Source organism: Amphiprion ocellaris, chromosome 16 (genome assembly GCF_022539595.1).
Source record: "Amphiprion ocellaris isolate individual 3 ecotype Okinawa chromosome 16, ASM2253959v1, whole genome shotgun sequence".
In the NCBI taxonomy this organism is placed as follows: domain Eukaryota; kingdom Metazoa; phylum Chordata; class Actinopteri; family Pomacentridae; genus Amphiprion; species Amphiprion ocellaris.
Genome location: NC_072781.1, coordinates 31378486 through 31402954, shown reverse-complemented (window position 1 = coordinate 31402954; position 24469 = coordinate 31378486). Strand labels below are relative to the sequence as shown.

The 24469-nt window shown below is 41.0% G+C and overlaps 2 protein-coding genes across 6 annotated transcripts; both read right to left on the bottom strand.

The window, feature by feature from the left end:
• Window positions 1–930: 930 nt before the first annotated feature.
• LOC111566250 (high-affinity choline transporter 1-like) lies at window positions 931–9169 on the bottom strand. 3 transcript variants are annotated; one of them, XM_023266764.3, is made up of 8 exons: window positions 8887–9169; window positions 7814–7930; window positions 7107–7262; window positions 6216–6364; window positions 5977–6120; window positions 5257–5410; window positions 2533–2750; window positions 931–2380 (listed from the first exon to the last, which is right to left on the bottom strand). In XM_023266764.3, the coding sequence occupies exons 1-8, from the start codon at window positions 9152–9154 to the stop codon at window positions 1844–1846; spliced, it is 1743 nt and encodes a 580-aa protein (XP_023122532.2). In that variant the 5' UTR covers window positions 9155–9169; the 3' UTR covers window positions 931–1843. The 3 variants fall into 3 exon arrangements, with proteins under 3 accessions (XP_023122532.2, XP_023122533.2, XP_035802506.1); XM_023266765.3 differs by lacking the exon at window positions 7107–7262; XM_035946613.2 differs by lacking the exons at window positions 7107–7262; window positions 7814–7930.
• A 3733-nt stretch (window positions 9170–12902) lies between these two features.
• LOC111566251 (high affinity choline transporter 1-like) lies at window positions 12903–22162 on the bottom strand. 3 transcript variants are annotated; one of them, XM_023266766.3, is made up of 8 exons: window positions 21880–22162; window positions 20807–20923; window positions 20100–20255; window positions 18660–18808; window positions 18421–18564; window positions 16607–16760; window positions 13843–14060; window positions 12903–13690 (listed from the first exon to the last, which is right to left on the bottom strand). In XM_023266766.3, exons 1-8 carry the CDS (start codon window positions 22145–22147, stop codon window positions 13154–13156), a joined length of 1743 nt encoding a protein of 580 aa, XP_023122534.2. In that variant the 5' UTR covers window positions 22148–22162; the 3' UTR covers window positions 12903–13153. The 3 variants fall into 3 exon arrangements, with proteins under 3 accessions (XP_023122534.2, XP_023122535.2, XP_054874469.1); XM_023266767.3 differs by lacking the exon at window positions 20100–20255; XM_055018494.1 differs by lacking the exons at window positions 20100–20255; window positions 20807–20923.
• Window positions 22163–24469: the final 2307 nt, after the last annotated feature.

Genomic DNA, 24469 nt, shown 5'->3' with positions numbered 1-24469 from the left:
TCTGTTTGCATCGGGCCCCCATCATATTCAGGTAGATTTCCACCTGGCCTTATCAGGCCAATCACATCTGTCTGCAGTGTTTGATACAATATCTGCACAGAGGAGGCACTTCTATACACATGTTGCTGCTGATTGATCAGAGGGCCAATTGAGTCCAGAAGCATTTTGACCTTTCCCCACTGATGGTTATGTTATGTAGTCATATTATGTGGTTATATTTTGTGTCAATGTTCCACCACCTCCAAATTTACCTGGGCATTACAATTTACACAGAGCTCTGACCTGTGGACATATCATCAAAGCTAATGGTAATGTTACCGACATTAGCCACTGAATGTGCAAATACAAAAGAATTTTCCAAACTGAACATTTGGTGAGCTTTACTCATAGCTGAGACTTCTTAAAGTTAGCAGAAGCAACTCCAGAATGTGTAATAATCCTGTCAGATTGTGAGACAGCTGCTCATTGTGAATGACTCACCTTGAAGCAGTGAGGAGACAGGATTATGAAATCGACAGATAGTTGTTGGGGTGTTGGTTGGGAGGTCATCTAGCTTAGGGGGAAGGGCTAGAGGAATCACAGCAGGAAGCATCTTTATATTCACAGAACATCTACATTTTTAAGACTGACAAAACTTCAAAATAGATTTCCACTGTATAAGACTTTTCTGCATTTTTTAACAACACAATGTCAATCAAAACTATCAAATGTTAAACTACAAAAGCACTCTGACAGTGCAGTACTCCTCCAAGGCTGCTCAGTCGTATCAATTTCTACGGATGAAATCTTTGAAAAATTTGTGGATCCAGACTATAAGCCACATCACTGCCAAAATCCAATCAACTGGTCCCTGTGTCATTTTTGACCTTCTGTCAGGAAAATTCTTCAGTGGGGTCCTGATTTCTCCAAATTAATACTCAGAGGCGTCTCTCAAGTCAAAGCAAAGTTTTACTTGCAGCATAGAATCACTTGAACAGAGCAGAGTCTGAATGAGTGACTAACAATAGGTGGAAACAGTTTAGTTTTTAAGCAGGCACATGAACAAGTTTCACTGGTATTATCAGTTTCTGAGCAGCCAGTTTCAACCAAGTGCTTGCACGACAAACTTGTTATATTTTTATGGTTAAAGTTAGATAATGGAAATTTATTGAGTGCAATGGGTTATATGAGTTCCCAGTCACACAGTTATACAGTAGTGTGACATCATAAAGCGCATTTAATCATGACATCATTATAATTAAAGAACATTTCATTCATGACATCATTATAATTTTATAATGCCTTCCCTAAAAATTAAATCAACATCTGCTAATCCATTGTTGAGTAATGTTGCAAACAGACAGTCAAACCAATGCTGATTGTCCTTGGTGGAGTAATTAGTGATTGAACAAGTATTCACTCCCATTGTAGCGACTCATGTAATTCATCACAGCTGCAGCCATTTGGAGCTAGACATCACATAGTTCATGAAATGGAGATTATCTGAGTGCAAGTAATATGTCAGAAGTGACCGTAGTATGAAGACATCTGTATCTGAAAGGTCCAGTCATTGGCAAATCATTTTCCCTGGTGATAACCACAGTATGACCACAAAATAACTCTCCAAGCAACTCTTTGAAAAGGTTACAGAAAAGAAAAAGTCAGAGGATAGATACAGTGGAAGTACAGTTCAATGCATCAAGAAAAAACTGAAGAATATTGCACATGTGTAAATCTGCCTAGAGGTGGTTGTCTTCACAAACTGACTGTGCAAGAAATGTCCAAAGTGATGCACTTAAGGGGTATTTAGCAGTGCTGACTGGTCTATATAATGCTTCAAGAAAACAAAGGCGACACAGGAATGCTAACACTTTGTGCTAATCATTGGCTCTGATGCCAGTGTCTTATTGTCATTGTGTTCTGGAGCATCACCTGCAGATGTCGCTGGTTCAGGTGAGTGCTGGACTTTCACTTTGAACACATCCAGCTTCTCAGGAAGCAGGTTTTTGTTAAAGAGAATAGATGCCAGGTAGGAGAACAGCAAGATGAACCCAATGGCAGATGCCATGGAGATGATCTTAACTGGAGAGTACTGTACATACACACCGTCCTCAAGAGTGCATCCTGGGAAATGTAGGACAACTGGCAGTCCAAGTGTTGGGTCTCCGCTAAGCAGTCTTAACCCCAGTCCCACCAGACCACCTAGAATAGCCCCGTAACCATTGGAGATTTTAAAGAAGAGGACGCAGACAAGTTGAGGGAAGATTATGATGTACGCAGCTTCAGCTTCAAGCATCCAGAAAATGACTACGCTGTTATACAGGCTGGTCAGTGATGTAGCAACCAGACCCACAACAACCACAGCACCACGGACCAACCACAGAATCTCTCTTTCTGATGCCTGAAGAACAAAAGGAAGAATAAAAGATTAACTGTAAATGATTGACTGCTGTATTTTCTTATTTAGTTTCTCCATCAAGCCACTTTATTCCATTTCTGTTCTCTGTTTATTCTTTCCGTTGTGCTGCAGTCAATAAAAACAAAAAAAATTACCTGAGGTCTCAGGATGTTCTTGTATATGTTGGAGGTGAAAACAGAAGCTGCAGAAAGCAAAGCTGAGTCAGTTGATGACATCGCGGCAGCCGCCACACATCCGATACCAATGATGGAGACAAACTGTGGCGTGAGGTGCTGCAGGGCGATGGGCAGGACGAGAGCTGCTTCCCCACGTTCATATGGAGATGGAGAACCATAGGAGGTCAGGTTCCAGTCTGGAGCATGAACACAGAAGGAGGACAGACTGAGACATGGTCACAGTATCAGTTTAAATTAATTAGAGACGAGGCAGATGAGGCCTACAATGAATTGAACTAACCATAATTAGTGGTTGGTTCAATCCCTTGTGTTTAGTCTAAAATTCACAAATATTTCCTATCATCTCTCTATCAATCTATCCATCTATCTATCGATCTATCGATCTATCGATCTATCGATCTATCTATCTGTAGTAGTATATGTATAGACAGTCATGGAAATTTTTTTTTAGACCACCCTTGTTTTCTTCAATTTCTTGTTCATTTTAATGCCTGGTACCACTAAAGATATATTACCTGAAGAATACATTGAACATGAAAAAAATGCAGCTGATTCCATAATACTTTATGTCCTATTTGACGTACTTCAGCTTCATTGTATTCCCAGGGTATATAAGAGGACATTTCATGTCATCAGCAGCACATAAAGGTCTAGAATGGTTTCCTGCTGACATTGAAGCCGTAGCACAACTCAGAAGTTGTCAGTTCTCACATAATGCCTCAAACTAAAGAATTATGTGAAACCACAAAGGCAGCCATCTTGACACTGCTGGAAATTGGCATGAGTGAGAGACAGGTAGCGAAAAAATGGAAGATCTCCAAGACAGCTGTTTATTATACTAAGAAAAAACAAGCCCAACATGGTTCTACCAAACTGCTAGCTGGTCAGGAAACATCTTTCTACCCACCAGATGACCGTCACTCATCCGCTCCTGTGTCAGGAATCGTCCTCAGACCTCCAGGGACCTTAAAAATGAGTGGACACTGTGGAGAAATATGACTTGTTCAGCAAGAACAGTTCGAAACTGACCTCTTGAAGCTGGTCTGAAGTCACACAGGGCAGGAAGAAGCCCTTCATCAACAAAAGGCAGAGGAAAGCCGGTTACTCTTTGCTGGGATCACAAGGATTGGACTGTTGATGATTGGACTAAGGTTCTCTTCAGGGATGAATCCAGTTTTCAGTTGATGCCCACTAAAGCCAACTTACTGGTTAGGAGGAAGCCTGGAGAAGCTACAAACCAGACTGTCTGCCCCTACAGTAAAACATGGGGGTGGATCAGTGACCATCTGGGGTAGTTTCAGTCTGGATGGAACAGGGCAAATGCAATTGTGTGAAGGGCGAATGAACCAGGCCATGTTTGGAGCTACTCTTGAAAACAGTCTTCTTCTTATGAAGAAAACCATGGAAAATTGCTAGATATCAGCTCTTAATTAAACTCTTATGAGCTATTTTTGTCATGATCTTTATATTTGTCCAAAGAAATGCACTTTTAGTTGTACCAGGCATTAACATGAACAAGAAATAGAAGAAAACAAGGGTGGTCTAATCCTTTTTTCCATGACTGTATATACTACTATACAAGCAATCCCAGTGATAATGGACACATACAGAGAATGTGGAACCTATGGATAATTTTAAATCCAACATCTAAGCTAACTAAGAAACAACTTCTAACACAGTGTTACAATGTTCGTAAACACAAACTGCTATCACAACCAGAGATTGACGAGGTACAACAAAGATGCTACAGCACGGTGGAACCAAGACATCAAGTCAGGGGGGAGATGACATCTTGATCCCCACACTTCCAGATTGGGTACCAAATCCCAACAACCACAAGCCCATATAACCTTAACACAAGGGCAGCTGACCTGAGATTGAAGAACACAACTAGGCTAAATATCTGTAACTACTGTTTGCCAATGTTAAGTAAAAAAGCAGCTCCGGAAAATCTACTAGAAGATTTAAATGTAGCTCTACTGACTAGAAGAGAAGGAGACCAAGACTGAGGCAACAAGGAGGGAAGTTAGCCAGCTATCCCAAATACAGAAAGGTGTGATGAAGATAGGGACTAGCCAAGAATACAACAAGTTGTCCATACCTAAGGCACTGGGGACTGTCAAGCAAAGGCTCACAGCCCTGGCCACCCATCTGAAGAGGTACACTAGAGAAGTGGAAGCCAGAAGGAGAAAAAGGATGTTCTCCATCAAACTGTCCAAAGTGTACTTTCAGTTAGAGGATAATATGATGAGAACAGACCAATCCAGGGCTGAGACTGAACAGTACTAGAACAGTCAGTGGGAGAAGGAGGCTTCACATAACACCAATGCTCGGTAGCTAACGCACCTGACAGCAGACCACAGCAACCTCCCAGAACAAGTCCTGGTGACCATTTGCAAAAGCAGACATCCAAGAAAGAGTGTCGAGAAAGAAGAGCTGGACAGCACCAGCACCTACTGGCAAAAGACGCTAACTGCACTCAATGTATGCCAAGCAGCACATATGCCACCCTTGCTTGATGTGTTGACCACTGCTTTACTGATTAGTGCAAACTCTTGTTGTAACATCAGATCTAGTTATTCCAACAACACAGACCCAAAAACTAGAGTCTTTGTATTGGCATGATCCCCATATAGACACCTGTTTTCACAGTTTAGGTCCACATATAGAGGCTCTTGTTACCTGTGGATGAGACGACAGCCCCAAACAGAATAGGAGGCACCCCAAACACAGCAACCAGGAAAGCTGCAGCGATGCATGTGAGCTTGGCTGTGGCTGAAGAGGAAGATGATAAGATTCTCTGGTAGAAGCATTGACTTCCCAAACTGCTCACCACCTTCAGAGCAAAACAATATCATATAGATTAAAGTTAACACTCCTAGATTTCTGCCTGCTATTAGCTTTCAAGTGTACATCATTTCACCTACAGAAAAGCTAATACAAACAATGTTCACCCCCTTTGAAGTCTTCCCCTTCAATCACTTTTCGGCACTGAATCACTGTCAATTTAATTAGACTTGAATTATTGTATCATGAATTATTGAATAATAAAATGGAGATCATTTGAGTGCAGTGAATTTGAACTGAATTATAAACAACTGTCAACGTGGCAAAGTGCTTTTGCGCATGCTCCCTATCCTGAACCTAAACCGGAACTTTAACATGAAATTGGTTTTTTTTTGTAAATTCTTATCAACAAATTGATCATGATTCAATGTTGAAAAGCAATAACAGGAAAACTTCCAAAGGGGATGGATATTTTTTGTAGGCACTGTAAGTTTTAAAGACATACTGCTTTAGATGATAGCTTCTGTCTACAGTCAGTCTGATTCTTTGATTAAAATGAAAAATATTGGTGGATTTATTTGTGACCTGTGCCATATTTTTTTTGCTTCATCCTACCCAGTATATGAAATCATCAATCATTATCCAGGTCCGTTCCAGCTGTAGTGTACCAATCCAGGGAGCGTGTAAGGTGTTGTTGAACAGAGTCTCACTAATGTTTAATGAGGAAGGGTTCATCATAACAAAGGGAACACAGATGAACTGCAGAGACAAATTGAAAAGAACATTCAAAGCTTTTAAAGACACCTTGTGTTTTTGGTACTTTTCAACAAACATAAAAAGGATATCAAACTCACCAAGCCCACAAATATGAGGACAAGCTGTATAACATCTGTGTAGGCCACAGAGTAGAGACCTCCCAACAGTGTGTAGGTGATGGCAACAGCAGCAGAGATCCAGATGCTCACAACGTAGGACAAATCCAAGACTGCACTCACGGTTGCTCCTGCCCAGCACAGTAAGTCACACTGATACTACGTTTACATCCATATGCAGGTAAAGTAACTGTAAACACTCAAAAACATATATACAGTGTCCCAAAAGTTCGTTCTCCCCAGAAAACCAAAGGTCAAAGACTGACTATGCAACATAATATATTCAATAACCAGTATTTCCCTGTTTCACTTTGATCACGGCTTTCAGTCTTGGCTAAAGATGTGACTGCTCAGGATTCCCCAACAGTTCTCAATTGGTTGAGGTCATAGAAGTTTGGTGGCCATTCCTCCGTATGCAGAAAACCAGGTAGATGCTCAGAACACCATTGCTGAGTCAGTGTAAGCAGAGGCACCATCTTGCATAAATACCAATTCCGAATGTTTGTTTAACATTTTCCATTCAGTCACAGGCCCCAATTTTTTCTTCCCGGACAAAACTGGAAGTAGCACTTTTTCTAGAATGTTGTTGGCATACTGTTGTGCATTAACAGTGGTACCCTGAGGCACAATGTGCAGCTCTGAGAGACCTGAAATGGACATAGCCCCCCAAACCATATGATGGGCACTGAATTGACTTGCTCAGAAGATGGTACTTTTTCAGGATTGTTTATATAGATATGGTCATTTTGGCTGTTGGGTGCCCAGTCTTTTGGAGTCACCGGAGAACCGATTTTAGTGACAAACCGTCAAACATGCTGTCCAGTGGGGAGAAAACACTTTTGGGACATGGTGTATATTATGAACAATAAGTACCTAGACCAATTAGTGTTATGGCCACCCAGAACACATCAATGAAAAGTGAACACAGGGACAGTACAGCTGTTAGTCCTTTCCCATATTTGATCTGGAAAGGGTCGAGCATCGTCATATATTTTTTGTCTCTCACTGGTTTGGCAAACACCAGGCCACCTTGATGCAAAACAGGACAGAACATCACAATTAGAAAAAGTTCAGTGATAGTAAAAACGCAAAAAAAAAAACAATAAAAAGAAAAATTACAAGTGAAGCTTAAAGATAAAATCCAACAACTGGTTGCAAGTTTTGATTTTTTTTTTCATTTGGGCACGAAACAGAGAGGAAGAATTTGTGCCAATTCAAAATTGTATTAACAATTCTTCAGTCATCTAAACAGCTTGCAGTGTAGTGTCAGACTCAACAGTTGTCAAGCTTTTTTCACTAGGTTCAACTTTTAGCAGTCAATTCAGTAATACTGATAACTAATAAAAAAGATTTGAACTCAGCATCACTAAAAATGTATATCCATAAACATAAATCATATTAATTCAAGGTAGTTTTACTCCATGTTTCCTCTCTGGTCAGTCCAACACCTCCCACAGTGGCCCTTTGCCCTCCAGCTGGACAATCACTAGTCTCACATACAGCTAATGACTGACTATATTTGTTTTTCTTTAAACATGCAGATGTGAAGTACCCTGTCTGGTGTCATTTAAAACTCATACCAAGAATGAAAGCTGTGCTGTATGCTGACACCATGATCAGTGTCCAGGTCAGTCCCATAGATGGTGTGTACATCATCTCAGTTATGCCAACAATGAAGCCTCCTCCAACCCACGTAGCTACGACATGGATAAACACACAAACAGCAGGTTGTTGAACAGACTAACACCAGCTATTTAAAAATGGGCATTTGCTATTATTTAATCGTGCATCGATAGTGAAAAATATACATAGAACACAAGCGACTTGCTGTTATTTAGTGGTATATCAGCATAATGTCAACTAGAATACAATAAAATATTTTGACACAGGGTAATGAAAGACATGCTCTTCATGGGTAATATGGCAGCAATGCCCTTATAGCTTTAAGCCTCATAGTTTTAATTGTTAAAACTGAAATGCAGCTGTTAAGAGACAAAGCTACATGTGAACTAACAAGTCAGTAGAGAGCTGAAGTTAAGACGCCACACCCAGGAAAACATCTGCCAACGTCAGTAACTCTCATTGTAGTCTTTGAGAAATAATGTTGCGAGTTTCTGTGGATGTCTTTGACAAACTAACATGTTTTACAACACTTACTATATTGAACTACATTGATTGTGTTTTTATTTAAAAATGGTCATTTGCTAGTATTTAATGGTGCATCCATAGTGAAAAATATAAATTGCAAGAGACCTGCTGTCACTTAATGGTATATCAACAGTATTAAAAGTGCAAATGTTAGCAATACATATCCATGTTTTGGTAATTTATAGTTTACCTACTGTAAATAAAACTAAAATGGCAATTTTGTTGATATTATACCTACAATGACAAAAATTGAACGTGTTTCTCAGTTAATGATGCACTTAAAATGCTAATGACACTTGTTGAAAAGAAAAGCAAAGTAAATCTGAGTCATGTACTATGGGCAGTTTCTGTGAATACTGTCATATCACTGTTAATACAAATCTATTTGTATTAACAGTGACCTTACAGTGTGCAGCAACAACAGGTCAAAAATGGTCAAAATGGTCAAAAAAGTCTTTTTTGTCTTTGCCATTAAGCTCTCTGTTCTCAATTGTATGTTCCTCACCTGTCATTGTGAAGATGCCAACCACAAAGCTGATGCCCCGATTTCCCAGCAGGACCATCTCCATTCCATTGGCTTCACTTTTCTTCTGCACCCTTTTGGACTTGAAAGAAGCCCAGATTCCGATCCCAAGGACCAGCAGATAGAAAAGCAGCATCACTACCACACCTGGGATATTCACAGCCATGATGGACAGGTTGATTTGCAGTAGCTGCTCTCCTCTAGACGAGCTGAGGTCTGAGTAACTGAGAAACTGAGTGACGGAGAGCATTCCAGAGACAAGCCAATAAACTCCTTTGCACTGAAAAACGTAATCGTGCCCTCTGGTAAAACTGGCTAGCTTAGCTATGATAAATATTTTCGAGGGTCTAAATATTGAGCAAGACATTAATTGTTAGATCTGTTACACCATATATTATTCCTGTCTTCTTTGAATTGTGCATGTGTAGCGGACACAGCTTGGTATTTGGAATGCCTGAGGAGAGACCAAATCAGATCAGGAATCCTTTCTTTTTTGGATGTTTATTCAGACCCACATCAAACTGTCACTTTGGGCAGTTTGCAGGACCAGGGACTCTTCTTTCCCAGGAAAGAGACTCCATTAATGTCACAAGTTGAATTACAGCAGGACGGCTGTGATCTGCCTCATAACACTCAGTTTCTGGAAGAAAACTAAGTTACAATATTCTTTTCACAGCAGTGACACTCAGACCTGGAGATGAACGGAGTTTCTCTTCAAACATTAACACCTTGGCAGAAACACTTAAAAGACAATGACTCTCACTTCTGCTGTGAGTGCCTTTGATCAACACCTTATTCATGTCTAAACTCCCTTTTTCCGTAGGAAAACCATCTGCCACCCTTTCTGCAGAGGGGCATCTGATAAGAACGGTCGTAAAACTTAATGACCCACATGTGAAACCCTGCATTAAGAGTGTCAGTTTTAAACTGAGAACATACATTGTCAAATTAAGTGTTTCTGATATGTATTTTGTGTATTCATGCCTACCAAAGCTACAGTAAGGAGTTCCTCTATCACATATCCAAAATTCACATCTGTAGGTAATATGGAGACAAAGTTGATGTTTTAATGAAATATTCAGTTTTCTTTCATGGACCCACAGTGTCTCCCAGCGACGTCGGAGGACACGACAATGTCGGGAAGAATTCTATATATTAACCCTTGTATTGTCTCCTATTAAGAGTGTAAAATGTGAAATTGGTATCATTCATAACCGTACACATGAAATGTAACACATATCCTCACAATGACATATATTTGTTGTATCTAGAGCACATCTGATAAATAGTTTGAAAGTACACGTTAGCTCATGCCATTATTAGGGGCGGCATGGCACAGTGGGTAGAGTGGCCGTCTTATAACGGGAGGGTTGCCGGTTCGATCCTTCCCTGGTGAGCTCATGTCGAGGTGTCCCTGAGCAAGACACCGAACCCCTAAATGCTCCTGATGGGTCGTGGTTAGCGCCTTGCATTTGGGTATCGTTGTATTTATAAATACAGACCATTTACCATATTAAAATATATAACCTTGTCTGTTGATCATGCTCTATTGATAGATCATGGTGAGACATGGACAGATCGCGTTTGCGCGCAATACACTATATTGCCAAAAGTATTGGCTCACTCATCCAAATATTCAGAATCAGGTGTTCCAATCACTTCCATGGCCACAGGTGTATAAAATCCAGCACCTAGGCATGCAGACTGCTTTTACAAACATTTGTGAAAGAATGGCTCGCTCTCAGGAGCTCAGTGAATTCCAGCGTAGAACTGTGATAGGATGCCACCTGTGCAACAAATCCAGTCGTGACATTTCCTGGCTCCTAAATATTTCACAGTCAACTGTCAGCTGTATTATAAGAAAGTGGAAGTGTGTGGGAACGACAGCAACTCAGCCACCAAGTGGTAGGACACGTAAACTGATGGATGCTGAGGAGCATAGTGCCAAGAGGTGGCCAACTTTCTGCAGAGTCAATCGCTACAGACCTTCAAACTTCATGTGGCCTTCAGATTAGCTCAAGAACAGTGCTTCAGCAGAGAGCTTCATGGAATGGGTTTCCATGGCCGAGCAGCTGCATCCAAGTCATACATCACCAAGTGCAATGCAAATCGTGGGATGCAGTGGTGTAAAGCAGCCACCACTGGACTCTAGAGCAGTGGAGACACCTTCTCTGGAGTGACCAATCGTGCTTCTCCATCTGGCAATCTGATGGACCAGTCTGGGTTTGGTGGTTGCCAGGAGAACCATACTTGTCAGACTGCATTGTGTCAAGTGTAAAGTTTGGTGGAGGGGAGATTATGGGATGGGCTTGTTTTTCAGGAGCTGGGCTTGGACCCTTAGTTCCAGTGAAAGGAACTCTGAAAGCTTCAGCATACCAAGACATTTTGGACAATTCCATGCTCCCAACTTTGTGGGAACAGTTTGGAGCTGGTCCTTCCTCTTCCAACATGACTGTGCACCAGTGCACAAAGCAAGGTCCATAAAGACATGGATGACAGAGTCTGGTGTGGATGAACTTGACTGGCCTGCACAGAGTCCTGACCTCAACCCCATAGAACACCTTTGGGATGAATTAGAGCAGAGACTGAGAGCCAGACCTTCTGGTCCAACATCAGTGTGTGACCTCACAAATGCGCTTCTGAAGGATGGTCAAAAATTCCCATAAACACACTCCTAAACCTTGTGGACAGCCTTCCCAGAAGAGTTGAAGCAGTTCTAGCTGCAAAGGGTGAACCTACGTCATATTGAACCCTATGGATTAGGAATGGGATGTCACTTACGTTCATATGAGAGTCAAGGCAGGTGAGCGAATACTTTTGGCAATATAGTGTATATACCGCTTCATCCTCATTAGGGTCACGGGGGGGCTGGAGTCTATCCCAGCTGACTTGGGGTGAAGGCAGGGGAGACCCTGGACAGGTTGCCAGTCGGTCGCAAGGCTACGTACACAGACAGTCACACTCACATTCACACCTACGGGTAACTTAGAGTAATCAGTTAACCTCAGCATGTTTTTGGACTGTGGGAGGAAGCCGGAGTACCCGGAGAAAACCCACACATGCACAGGGAGAACATACAAACTCCATGTAGAAAGATCCTGGGAAAGCCGGGACGCGAACCAGGGATCTTCTAGCTGCAAGGCGTAAGTGCTAACCACCACGCCACTGCGCAGCCTTGTTGGTTCTTTTCATTCTTAAATTATGAACCTTTATTCTTTTTGTACTGCTAAGAGGAATTGCTCTAAAATTTCATTGTGCAGCTTTTATTCTGTTGTGTTTCAAACACTGCACATTATCACAAACACACCATCCCCACTGTGAAGCATGGAGGTGGCAGCATCATGATGTAAGAACAGAATAAAGATTGCTTTATTTTCTCCTATGTACTGTATAGGAATTTATATTAATATTGACACTAATGATGTGTTGATGTGATTGATCAGAGCACTGTGGACAGTGTCACAGGTTTTACTCAGAAAATAAAATATAATGCAACACGTTTCATTAAACTGTCCAGCATTATATAAGAATTGAAAGCTCCACCTTCAACAGATGTTAGGTCAGTGTCACTACACTATGTATGTGTGACGACATAGAAGTTAGCTTCTGATTCAACAGGCTCAGTAGAATTTATCTAAAAGTGCTGAGCTCCTCATTGTTAGTACCTCCTACCAAAGAAAAAATTTTAATGATGTAAAACTGTGTAATACATTTTAGGTTAACCCTGAATGTTGTCTGAAACACATTCAGACATTTGTAAAATTTTTACTCTTTTGTGGAAATGCAAAGAATGTTAGATTTTACTGCTTTTCTCACATCCAAATTTTGTGAGATCAAGTCCAAATCTAAAACCACTTTATATAGATGAAGGGAAAAGATGGTATGTCCTGCCATTCTACCTTCTTCCAGGTGCTGCCACATGGTGCTATATTCCACTGCTCTAATAAAAAAACTGGAAGTAGGCTTTGTCTGAGGTCAATGATTGAGAGTAGTAAACATACGTTTTCACAGCTTTTATTGACATCTCCTTTAAGATGTACAAAGCACAATGAAAACAGATTTTCACCATACTGGACCTTTGAATAGTCATGAAACCATACTGCCGATGTGCCCCTCTGGCTAAGTACTGCAGTACCTCAACAAAACAAACAAAAATACCCCCCTATAAGCCCAATAACATTTTCCAATAGAAAAGTCAAAGACACCTAAATGAAAACAAAAGTCAACCATTACAGGCTACACAGGAATGCTAACACTTTGTGCTAATCATTGGCTCTGATGCCAGTGTCTTATTGTCATTGTGTTCTGGAGCATCACCTGCAGGTGTCGCTGGTTCAGGTGAGTGCTGGACTTTCACTTTGAACACATCCAGCTTCTCAGGAAGCAGGTTTTTGTTAAAGAGAATAGATGCCAGGTAGGAGAACAGCAAGATGAACCCAATGGCAGATGCCATGGAGATGATCTTAACTGGAGAGTACTGTACATACACACCGTCCTCAAGAGTGCATCCTGGGAAATGTAGGACAACTGGCAGTCCAAGTGTTGGGTCTCCGCTAAGCAGTCTTAACCCCAGTCCCACCAGACCACCTAGAATAGCCCCGTAACCATTGGAGATTTTAAAGAAGAGGACGCAGACAAGTTGAGGGAAGATTATGATGTACGCAGCTTCAGCACCAAGCATCCAGAAAATGACTACGCTGTTATTCAGACTGGAAAAGGATGTAGCAACCAGACCCACAACAACCACAGCACCACGGACCAACCACAGAAGCTCTCTTTCTGATGCCTGAAGAAAAAAAGGCAGAATAAAAGATTAACTGTAAATGATTGACTGCTGTATTTTCTTATTTAGTTTCTCCGTCAAGCCACTTTATTCCATTTCTGTTCTCTGTTTATTCTTTCCGTTGTGCTGCAGTCAATAAAAACAAAAAAAATTACCTGAGGTCTCAGGATGTTCTTGTATATGTTGGAGGTGAAAACAGAAGCTGCAGAAAGCAAAGCTGAGTCAGTTGATGACATCGCGGCAGCCGCCACACATCCGATACCAATGATGGAGACAAACTGTGGCGTGAGGTGCTGCAGGGCGATGGGCAGGACGAGAGCTGCTTCCCCACGTTCATATGGAGATGGAGAACCATAGGAGGTCAGGTTCCAGTCTGGAGCATGAACACAGAAGGAGGACAGACTGAGACATGGTCACAGTATCAGTTTAAATTAATTAGAGACGAGGCAGATGAGGCCTACAATGAATTGAACTAACCGTAATTAGTGGTTGGTTCAATCCCTTGTGTTTAGTCTAAAATTCACAAATATTTCCTATCATCTATCTATCTATCTATCTATCTATCTATCTATCTATCTATCTATCTATCTATCTATCTATCTATCTATCTATCTATCTATCTATCTATCTATCTATCTATCTATCTGTAGTAGTATATGTATAGACAGTCATGGAAATTTTTTTTTAGACCACCCTTGTTTTCTTCAATTTCTTGTTCATTTTAATGCCTGGTACCACTAAAGATATATTACCTGAAGAATACATTGAACATGAAAAAAATGCAGCTGATTCCATAATACTTTATGTCCTATTTGACGTACTTCAGCTTCATTGTATTCCCAGGGTATATAAGAGGACATTTCATGTCATCAGCAGCACATAAAGGTCTAGAATGGTTTCCTGCTGACATTGAAGCCGTAGCACAACTCAGAAGTTGTCAGTTCTCACATAATGCCTCAAACTAAAGAATTATGTGAAACCACAAAGGCAGCCATCTTGACACTGCTGGAAATTGGCATGAGTGAGAGACAGGTAGCGAAAAAATGGAAGATCTCCAAGACAGCTGTTTATTACACCAAGAAAAAACAAGCCCAACATGGTTCCACCAAACTGCTAGCTGGTCAGGAAACATCTTTCTACCCACCAGATGACCGTCACTCATCCGCTCCTGTGTCAGGAATCGTCCTCAGACCTCCAGGGACCTTAAAAATGAGTGGACACTGTGGAGAAATATGACTTGTTCAGCAAGAACAGTTCAAAACCGACCTCTTGAAGCTGGTCTGAAGTCACACAGGGCAGGAAGAAGCCCTTCATCAACAAAAGGCAGAGGAAAGCCGGTTACTCTTTGCTGGGATCACAAGGATTGGACTGTTGATGATTGGACTAAGGTTCTCTTCAGGGATGAATCCAGTTTTCAGTTGATGCCCACTAAAGCCAACTTACTGGTTAGGAGGAAGCCTGGAGAAGCTACAAACCAGACTGTCTGCCCCTACAGTAAAACATGGGGGTGGATCAGTGACCATCTGGGGTAGTTTCAGTCTGGATGGAACAGGGCAAATGCAATTGTGTGAAGGGCGAATGAACCAGGCCATGTTTGGAGCTACTCTTGAAAACAGTCTTCTTCTTATGAAGAAAACCATGGAAAATTGCTAGATATCAGCTCTTAATTAAACTCTTATGAGCTATTTTTGTCATGATCTTTATATTTGTCCAAAGAAATGCACTTTTAGTTGTACCAGGCATTAACATGAACAAGAAATAGAAGAAAACAAGGGTGGTCTAATCCTTTTTTCCATGACTGTATATACTACTATACAAGCAATCCCAGTGATAATGGACACATACAGAGAATGTGGAACCTATGGATAATTTTAAATCCAACATCTAAGCTAACTAAGAAACAACTTCTAACACAGTGTTACAATGTTCGTAAACACAAACTGCTATCACAACCAGAGATTGATGAGGTACAACAAAGATGCTACAGCACGGTGGAACCAAGACATCAAGTCAGGGGGGAGATGACATCTTGATCCCCACACTTCGAGATTGGGTACCAAATCCCAACAACCACAAGCCCATATAACCTTAACACAAGGGCAGCTGACCTGAGATTGAAGAACACAACTAGGCTAAATATCTGTAACTACTGTTTGCCAATGTTAAGTAAAAAAGCAGCTCCGGAAAATCTACTAGAAGATTTAAATGTAGCTCTACTGACTAGAAGAGAAGGAGACCAAGACTGAGGCAACAAGGAGGGAAGTTAGCCAGCTATCCCAAATACAGAAAGGTGTGATGAAGATAGGGACTAGCCAAGAATACAACAAGTTGTCCATACCTAAGGCACTGGGGACTGTCAAGCAAAGGCTCACAGCCCTGGCCACCCATCTGAAGAGGTACACTAGAGAAGTGGAAGCCAGAAGGAGAAAAAGGATGTTCTCCATCAAACTGTCCAAAGTGTACTTTCAGTTAGAGGATAATATGATGAGAACAGACCAATCCAGGGCTGAGACTGAACAGTACTAGAACAGTCAGTGGGAGAAGGAGGCTTCACATAACACCAATGCTCGGTAGCTAACGCACCTGACAGCAGACCACAGCAACCTCCCAGAATAAGTCCTGGTGACCATTTGCAAAAGCAGACATCCAAGAAAGAGTGTCGAGAAAGAAGAGCTGGACAGCACCAGCACCTACTGGCAAAAGACGCTAACTGCACTCAATGTATGCCAAGCAGCACATATGCCACCCTTGCTTGATGTGTTGACCACTGCTTTACTGATTAGTGCAAACTCTTGTTGTAACATCAGATCTAGTTATTCCAACAACACAGACCCAAAAACTAGAGTCTTTGTATTGGCATGATCCCCATATAGACACCTGTTTTCACAGTTTAGGTCCACATATAGAGGCTCTTGTTACCTGTGGATGAGACGACAGCCCCAAACAGAATAGGAGGCACCCCAAACACAGCAACCAGGAAAGCTGCAGCGATGCATGTGAGCTTGGCTGTGGCTGAAGAGGAAGATGATAAGATTCTCTGGTAGAAGCATTGACTTCCCAAACTGCTCACCACCTTCAGAGCAAAACAATATCATATAGATTAAAGTTAACACTCCTAGATTTCTGCCTGCTATTAGCTTTCAAGTGTACATCATTTCACCTACAGAAAAGCTAATACAAACAATGTTCACCCCCTTTGAAGTCTTCCCCTTCAATCACTTTTCGGCACTGAATCGCTGTCAATTTAATTAGACTTGAATTATTGTATCATGAATTATTGAATAATAAAATGGAGATCATTTGAGTGCAGTGAATGTGTCTTGAAGGACTGTAGTATAAAGACACCTGTATCTGGAAGGTTCAGTGGCTGGTGAATCTGTACTTGTGGTAATAACTACACCACGAAGCACATTCCAAGCAACTCTTGTGACAAAAAACAAAAAATTAGGAGATGGATACAAGAACGTTTTCAAGACACTGAAGATTCCTGGGAGTACAGGTGAATTCATCATGAAGAAAAAGAAGGAATATGGCACATGTGTAAATCTGTCTAGAGGTGGTTGACTTCCAAAACTGAGTGACTGAGTGTGCAGGATTTGAGTGAGGGAGGCCAGTAAAAACCCCATGACTCCTCTGAAGGAGTTATAAGCATCAGTGGCTGAGATGTGAGACTGTGGATACAACAAATGTTGTCTGTTGTTCACCAATAAAAGCTGTATGGGAGAGTGACAAAGACAAAGTCACAGTTGAAAATACTCATATTAAATCTGTTGTAGAGTTTGCAGAAGGCATGTGGAGACTCTAAAGTCAACTGGAAGAAGGTTCTTTGGTCTGATGAGACCAACCTTGAGCTTTTTGGGCATCATTCAAAAATGTATTTATAACTACTGGCCTTCAGGGAATGAATTCTTATGCAAATATATACATACATATATATATATATATATATATATATATATATATATATATATATATATATATATATATATATATATATATATATATATATATATATATATATATATATATTATATATATATATATATATATATATATATATATATATATATACTTATACATATATATATATATACTTATACATATGATATTGTATATCCTATGGTTTTTATTAAACTGACATTTCATTGTGGAAATCTGTTTCTACTTTAACTTGAAGACTTGATACCTTCAGTTCTCCGTGCCTTTGAAAGATCTTGGGCTATTGCTGGCATGACTTTGTGTCTAACCAACTACTGCTTGGCAAGATCTATTTGTGAATTGCAACCCTGCTTGCCGTTCCCTCACTGCTTGGACTCCTGCAGGTTGGGTGTGTCGCAAAGGGCGTCCACATTTCACTTGGTTGAGGCAGATCGATCAGCATTGCCGGAGGGCCAACACTGACAAGGAATTTGTCATACAGATAAACATCTGTCAACGTGGCAAAGTGCTTTTGCGCATGCTCCCTATCCTGAACCTAAACCGGAACTTTAACATGAAATTGGTTTTTTTTTTGTAAATTCTTATCAACAAATTGATCATGATTCAGTGTTGAAAAGCAATAACAGGAAAACTTCCAAAGGGGATGGATATTTTTTGTAGGCACTGTAAGTTTTAAAGACATACTGCTTTAGATGATAGCTTCTGTCTACAGTCAGTCTGATTCTTTGATTAAAATGAAAAATATTGGTGGATTTATTTGTGACCTGTGCCATATTTTTTTTGCTTCATCCTACCCAGTATATGAAATCATCAATCATTATCCAGGTCCGTTCCAGCTGTAGTGTACCAATCCAGGGAGCGTGTAAGGTGTTGTTGAACAGAGTCTCACTAATGTTTAATGAGGAAGGGTTCATCATAACAAAGGGAACACAGATGAACTGCAGAGACAAATTGAAAAGAACATTCAAAGCTTTTAAAGACACCTTGTGTTTTTGGTACTTTTCAACAAACATAAAAAGGATATCAAACTCACCAAGCCCACAAATATGAGGACAAGCTGTATAACATCTGTGTAGGCCACAGAGTAGAGACCTCCCAACAGTGTGTAGGTGATGGCAACAGCAGCAGAGATCCAGATGCTCACAACGTAGGACAAATCCAAGACTGCACTCACGGTTGCTCCTGCCCAGCACAGTAAGTCACACTGATACTACGTTTACATCCATATGCAGGTAAAGTAACTGTAAACACTCAAAAACATATATACAGTGTCCCAAAAGTTCGTTCTCCCCAGAAAACCAAAGGTCAAAGACTGACTATGCAACATAATATATTCAATAACCAGTATTTCCCTGTTTCACTTTGATCACGGCTTTCAGTCTTGGCTAAAGATGTGACTGCTCAGGATTCCCCAACAGTTCTCAATTGGTTGAGGTCATAGAAGTTTGGTGGCCATTCCTCCGTATGCAGAAAACCAGGTAGATGCTCAGAACACCATTGCTGAGTCAGTGTAAGCAGAGGCACCATCTTGCATAAATACCAATTCCGAATGTCTGTTTAACATTTTCCATTCAGTCACAGGCCCCAATTTTTTCTTCCCGGACAAAACTGGAAGTAGCACTTTTTCTAGAATGTTGTTGGCATACTGTTGTGCATTAACAGTGGTACCCTGAGGCACAATGTGCAGTTCTGAGAGACCTGAAATGGACATAGCCCCCCAAACCATATGATGGGCACTGAATTGACTTGCTCAGAAGATGGTACTTTTTCAGGATTGTTTATATAGATATGGTCATTTTGGCTGTTGGGTGCCCAGTCTTTTGGAGTCAGGATTATGTGCTTCTTTGCAAAAGCCAGTCACTTCTCCTTTCGCAGTTTGGTGAGTCGCGGGGTACATTGCCTCTTGTAAGCTTTCAGCCTCAATGTTGCTGTTAAATAACCCTGCACAGTGGTCTGAGAAACATCTTCTCTAAGGTTTTTCAGCCTCTGATTGAGTCGTCAACATGACTGTTGTCTTTTGCCCTCGGCCTTTCTCATCAGATCCTTGGCTCTTGCAGTTAGGCCGGATAGACGTCCTGCGTGAGGCAAGTCTTTGAAGGATCCTCCTTTGTTGTATCTTTGCCACCACTTCTGCACCTTGCGGATTCTTCTACCAAGGGCTTGAGCAATCTGCTGATGAGTTTTTCCTGCATTTGAAAGAGCAGCGGCCTGTGCACGAATCTCAGAGTCTAAAAGAGTAGCTTTTCCATGGTTGCTCTTGGAAATGGTAACAACGCCAAAATTTGGTTGAGCGTAATGCATTTTGATCAAGCAAGAAATTTATATACTGGGACCTGACAGTTTGACCAGACTAGCAACCAAACAATACCTGATTGGCCAGGTGTAACCGATTTTAGTGACAAACCGTCAAACATGCTGTCCAGTGGGGAGAAAACACTTTTGGGACATGGTGTATATTATGAACAATAAGTACCTAGACCAATTAGTGGCGTGACCACCCAGAACACATCAATGAAAAGTGAACACAGGGACAGTACAGCTGTTAGTCCTTTCCCATATTTGATCTGGAAAGGGTCGAGCATCGTCATATATTTTTTGTCTCTCACTGGTTTGGCAAACACCAGGCCACCTTGATGCAAAACAGGACAGAACATCACAATTAGAAAAAGTTCAGTGATAGTAAAAATGCAAAAAAAAAAACAATAAAAAGAAAAATTACAAGTGAAGCTTAAAGATAAAATCCAACAACTGGTTGCAAGTTTTGATTTTTTTTTTCATTTGGGCACGAAACAGAGAGGAAGAATTTGTGCCAATTCAAAATTGTATTAACAATTCTTCAGTCATCTAAACAGCTTGCAGTGTAGTGTCAGACTCAACAGTTGTCAAGCTTTTTTCACTAGATTCAACTTTTAGCAGTCAATTCAGTAATACTGATAACTAATAAAAAAGATTTGAACTCAGCATTACTAAAAATGTATATCCATAAACATAAATCATATTAATTCAAGGTAGTTTTACTCCATGTTTCCCCTCTGGTCAGTCCAACACCTCCCACAGTGGCCCTTTGCCCTCCAGCTGGACAATCACTAGTCTCACATACAGCTAATGACTGACTATATTTGTTTTTCTTTAAACATGCAGATGTGAAGTACCCTGTCTGGTGTCATTTAAAACTCATACCAAGAATGAAAGCTGTGCTGTATGCTGACACCATGATCAGTGTCCAGGTCAGTCCCATAGATGGTGTGTACATCATCTCAGTTATGCCAACAATGAAGCCTCCTCCAACCCACGTAGCTACGACATGGATAAACACACAAACAGCAGGTTGTTGAACAGACTAACACCAGCTATTCAAAAATGGGCATTTGCTATTATTTAATCGTGCATCGATAGTGAAAAATATACATAGAACACAAGCGACTTGCTGTTATTTAGCGGTATATCAGCATAATGTCAACTAGAATACAATAAAATATTTTGACACAGGGTAATGAAAGACATGCTCTTCATGGGTAATATGGCAGCAATGCCCTTATAGCTTTAAGCCTCATAGTTTTAATTGTTAAAACTGAAATGCAGCTGTTAAGAGACAAAGCTACATGTGAACTAACAAGTCAGTAGAGAGCTGAAGTTAAGACGCCACACCCAGGAAAACATCTGCCAACGTCAGTAACTCTCATTGTAGTCTTTGAGAAATAATGTTGCGAGTTTCTGTGGATGTCTTTGACAAACTAACATGTTTTACAACACTTACTATATTGAACTACATTGATTGTGTTTTTATTTAAAAATGGTCATTTGCTAGTATTTAATGGTGCATCCATAGTGAAAAATATAAATTGCAAGAGACCTGCTGTCACTTAATGGTATATCAACAGTATTAAAAGTGCAAATGTTAGCAATACATATCCATGTTTTGGTAATTTATAGTCTACCTACCGTAAATAAAACTAAAATGGCAATTTGTTGATATTATACCTACAATGACAAAAATTGAACGTGTTTCTCAGTTAATGATGCACTTAAAATGCTAATGACACTTGTTGAAAAGAAAAGCAAAGTAAATCTGAGTCATGTACTATGGGCAGTTTCTGTGAATACTGTCATATCACTGTTAATACAAATATATTTGTATTAACAGTGACCTTACAGTGTGCAGCAACAACGGGTCAAAAATGGTCAAAATGGTCAAAAAAGTCTTTTTTTGTCTTTGCCATTAAGCTCTCTGTTCTCAATTGTATGTTCCTCACCTGTCATTGTGAAGATGCCAACCACAAAGCTGATGCCCCGATTTCCCAGCAGGACCATCTCCATTCCATTGGCTTCACTTTTCTTCTGCACCCTTTTGGACTTGAAAGAAGCCCAGATTCCGATCCCAAGGACCAGCAGATAGAAAAGCAGCATCACTACCACACCTGGGATATTCACAGCCATGATGGACAGGTTGATTTGCAGTAGCTGCTCTCCTCTAGACGAGCTGATGTCTGAGTGACTGAGAAACTGAGTGACGGAGAGCATTCCAGAGACAAGCCAATAAACTCCTTTGCATTGAAAGACGTAATCGTGGCATCTGGTAAAACTGGCTGGCTTAGCTATGATAAATATTTTCGAGGGTCTAAATATTGAGCAAGACATTAATTGTTAGATCTGTTACACCATATATTATTCCTGTCTTCTTTGAATTGTGCATGTGTAGCGGACACAGCTTGGTATTTGGAATGCCTGAGGAGAGACCAAATCAGATCAGGAATCCTTTCTTTTTTGGATGTTTATTCAGACCCACATCAAACTGTCACTTTGGGCAGTTTGCAGGACCAGGGACTCTTCTTTCCCAGGAAAGAGACTCCATTAATGTCACAAGTTGAATTACAGCAGGACGGCTGTGATCTGCCTCATAACACTCAGTTTCTGGAAGAAAACTAAGTTACAATATTCTTTTCACAGCAGTGACACTCAGACCTGGAGATGAACGGAGTTTCTCTTCAAACATTAACACCTTGGCAGAAACACTTAAAAGACAATGACTCTCACTTCTGCTGTGAGTGCCTTTGATCAACACCTTATTCATGTCTAAACTCCCTTTTTCCGTAGGAAAACCATCTGCCACCCTTTCTGCAGAGGGGCATCTGATAAGAACGGTCGTAAAACTTAATGACCCACATGTGAAACCCTGTATTAAGAGTGTCAGTTTTAAACTGAGAACATACATTGTCAAATTAAGTGTTTCTGATATGTATTTTGTGTATCCATGCCTACCAAAGCTACAGTAAGGAGTTCCTCTATCACATATCCAAAATTCACATCTGTAGGTAATATGGAGACAAAGTTGATGTTTTAATGAAATATTCAGTTTTCTTTCATGGACCCACAGTGCCCCCTAGCGACGTCGGAGGACACGACGATGTCGGGAAGAATTCTATATATTAACCCTTGTATTGTCTCCAATTAAGAGTGTAAAATGTGAAATTGGTATCATTCATAACCGTACACATGAAATGTAACACATATCCTCACAATGACATATATTTGTTGTATCTAGAGCACATCTGATAAATAGTTTGAAAGTACACGTTAGCTCATGCCATTATTAGGGGCGGCATGGCACAGTGGGTAGAGTGGCCGTCTTATAACGGGAGGGTTGCCGGTTTGATCCTTCCCTGGTGAGCTCATGTCCAGGTGTCCCTGAGCAAGACACCGAACCCCTAAATGCTCCTGATGGGTCGTGGTTAGCGCCTTGCATTTGGGTATCGTTGTATTTATAAATACAGACCATTTACCATATTAAAATATATAACCTTGTCTGTTGATCATGCTCTATTGATAGATCATGGTGAGAGATGGACAGATCGCGTTTGCGCGCAATACACTATATTGCCAAAAGTATTGGCTCACCCATCCAAATAATCAGAATCAGGTGTTCCAATCACTTCCATGGCCACAGGTGTATAAAATCCAGCACCTAGGCATGCAGACTGCTTTTACAAACATTTGTGAAAGAATGAGTCACTCTCAGGAGCTCAGTGAATTCCAGCGTGGAACTGTGATAGGATGCCACCTGTGCAACAAATCCAGTCGTGACATTTCCTGGCTCCTAAATATTCCACAGTCAACTGTCAGCTGTATTATAAGTAGAAGTGTGTAGGAACGACAGCAACTCTGCCACCAAGTGGTAGGACATGTAAACTGATGGAGCGGGGTCTGGATGCTGAGGAGCATAGTGCCAAGAGGTGGCCAACTTTCTGCAGAGTCAATCACTACAGACCTTCAAACTTCACGTGGCCTTCAGATTAGCTCCAGAACAGTGCTTCAGCAGAGAGCTTCATGGAATGGGTTTCCATGGCAGCTGCATCCAAGCCATACATCACCAAGTGCAATGCAAAGCGTGGGATGCAGTGGTGTAAAGCAGCCACCACTGGACTCTAGAGCAGTGGAGACGCCTTCTCTGGAGTGACCAATCACGCTTCTCCATCTGGCAATCTGATGGACCAGTCTGGGTTTGGTGGTTGCCAGGAGAACCATACTTGTTGGACTGCATTGTGCCAAGTGTAAAGTTTGGTGGAGGGGAGATTATGGGATGGGCTTGTTTTTCAGGAGCTGGGCTTGGACCCTTAGTTCCAGTGAAAGGAACTCTGAATGCTTCAGCATACCAAGACATTTTGGACAATTCCATGCTCCCAACTTTGTGGGAACAGTTTGGAGCTGGTCCCTTCCTCTTCCAACATGACTGTGCACCAGTGCACAAAGCAAGGTCCATAAAGACATGGATGACAGAGTCTGGTGTGGATGAACTTGACTGGCCTGCACAGAGTCCTGACCTCAACCCCATAGAACACCTTTGGG

Bases quoted from the DNA above. Each gene is read 5' to 3' on its own strand.
- LOC111566250 (XM_023266764.3), bottom strand. From the start codon at position 9,154: ATGCTCTCCGTCACTCAGTTTCTCAGTTACTCAGACCTCAGCTCGTCT. The intron at 6,121-6,215 runs GTGAGTTTGATA...TTGTCTCTGCAG, and splicing joins TCCTCATATTTGTGGGCTTG to TTCATCTGTGTTCCCTTTGT. The intron at 2,381-2,532 runs GTAATTTTTTTT...TTTGTTCTTCAG, and splicing joins AGAACATCCTGAGACCTCAG to GCATCAGAAAGAGAGATTCT.
- LOC111566251 (XM_023266766.3), bottom strand. From the start codon at position 22,147: ATGCTCTCCGTCACTCAGTTTCTCAGTCACTCAGACATCAGCTCGTCT. The intron at 16,761-18,420 runs GTAGGATGAAGC...TTTGCTCTGAAG, and splicing joins TTGATGATTTCATATACTGG to GTGGTGAGCAGTTTGGGAAG. The intron at 14,061-16,606 runs GTAACAAGAGCC...TTCATGCTCCAG, and splicing joins GGCTGTCGTCTCATCCACAG to ACTGGAACCTGACCTCCTAT.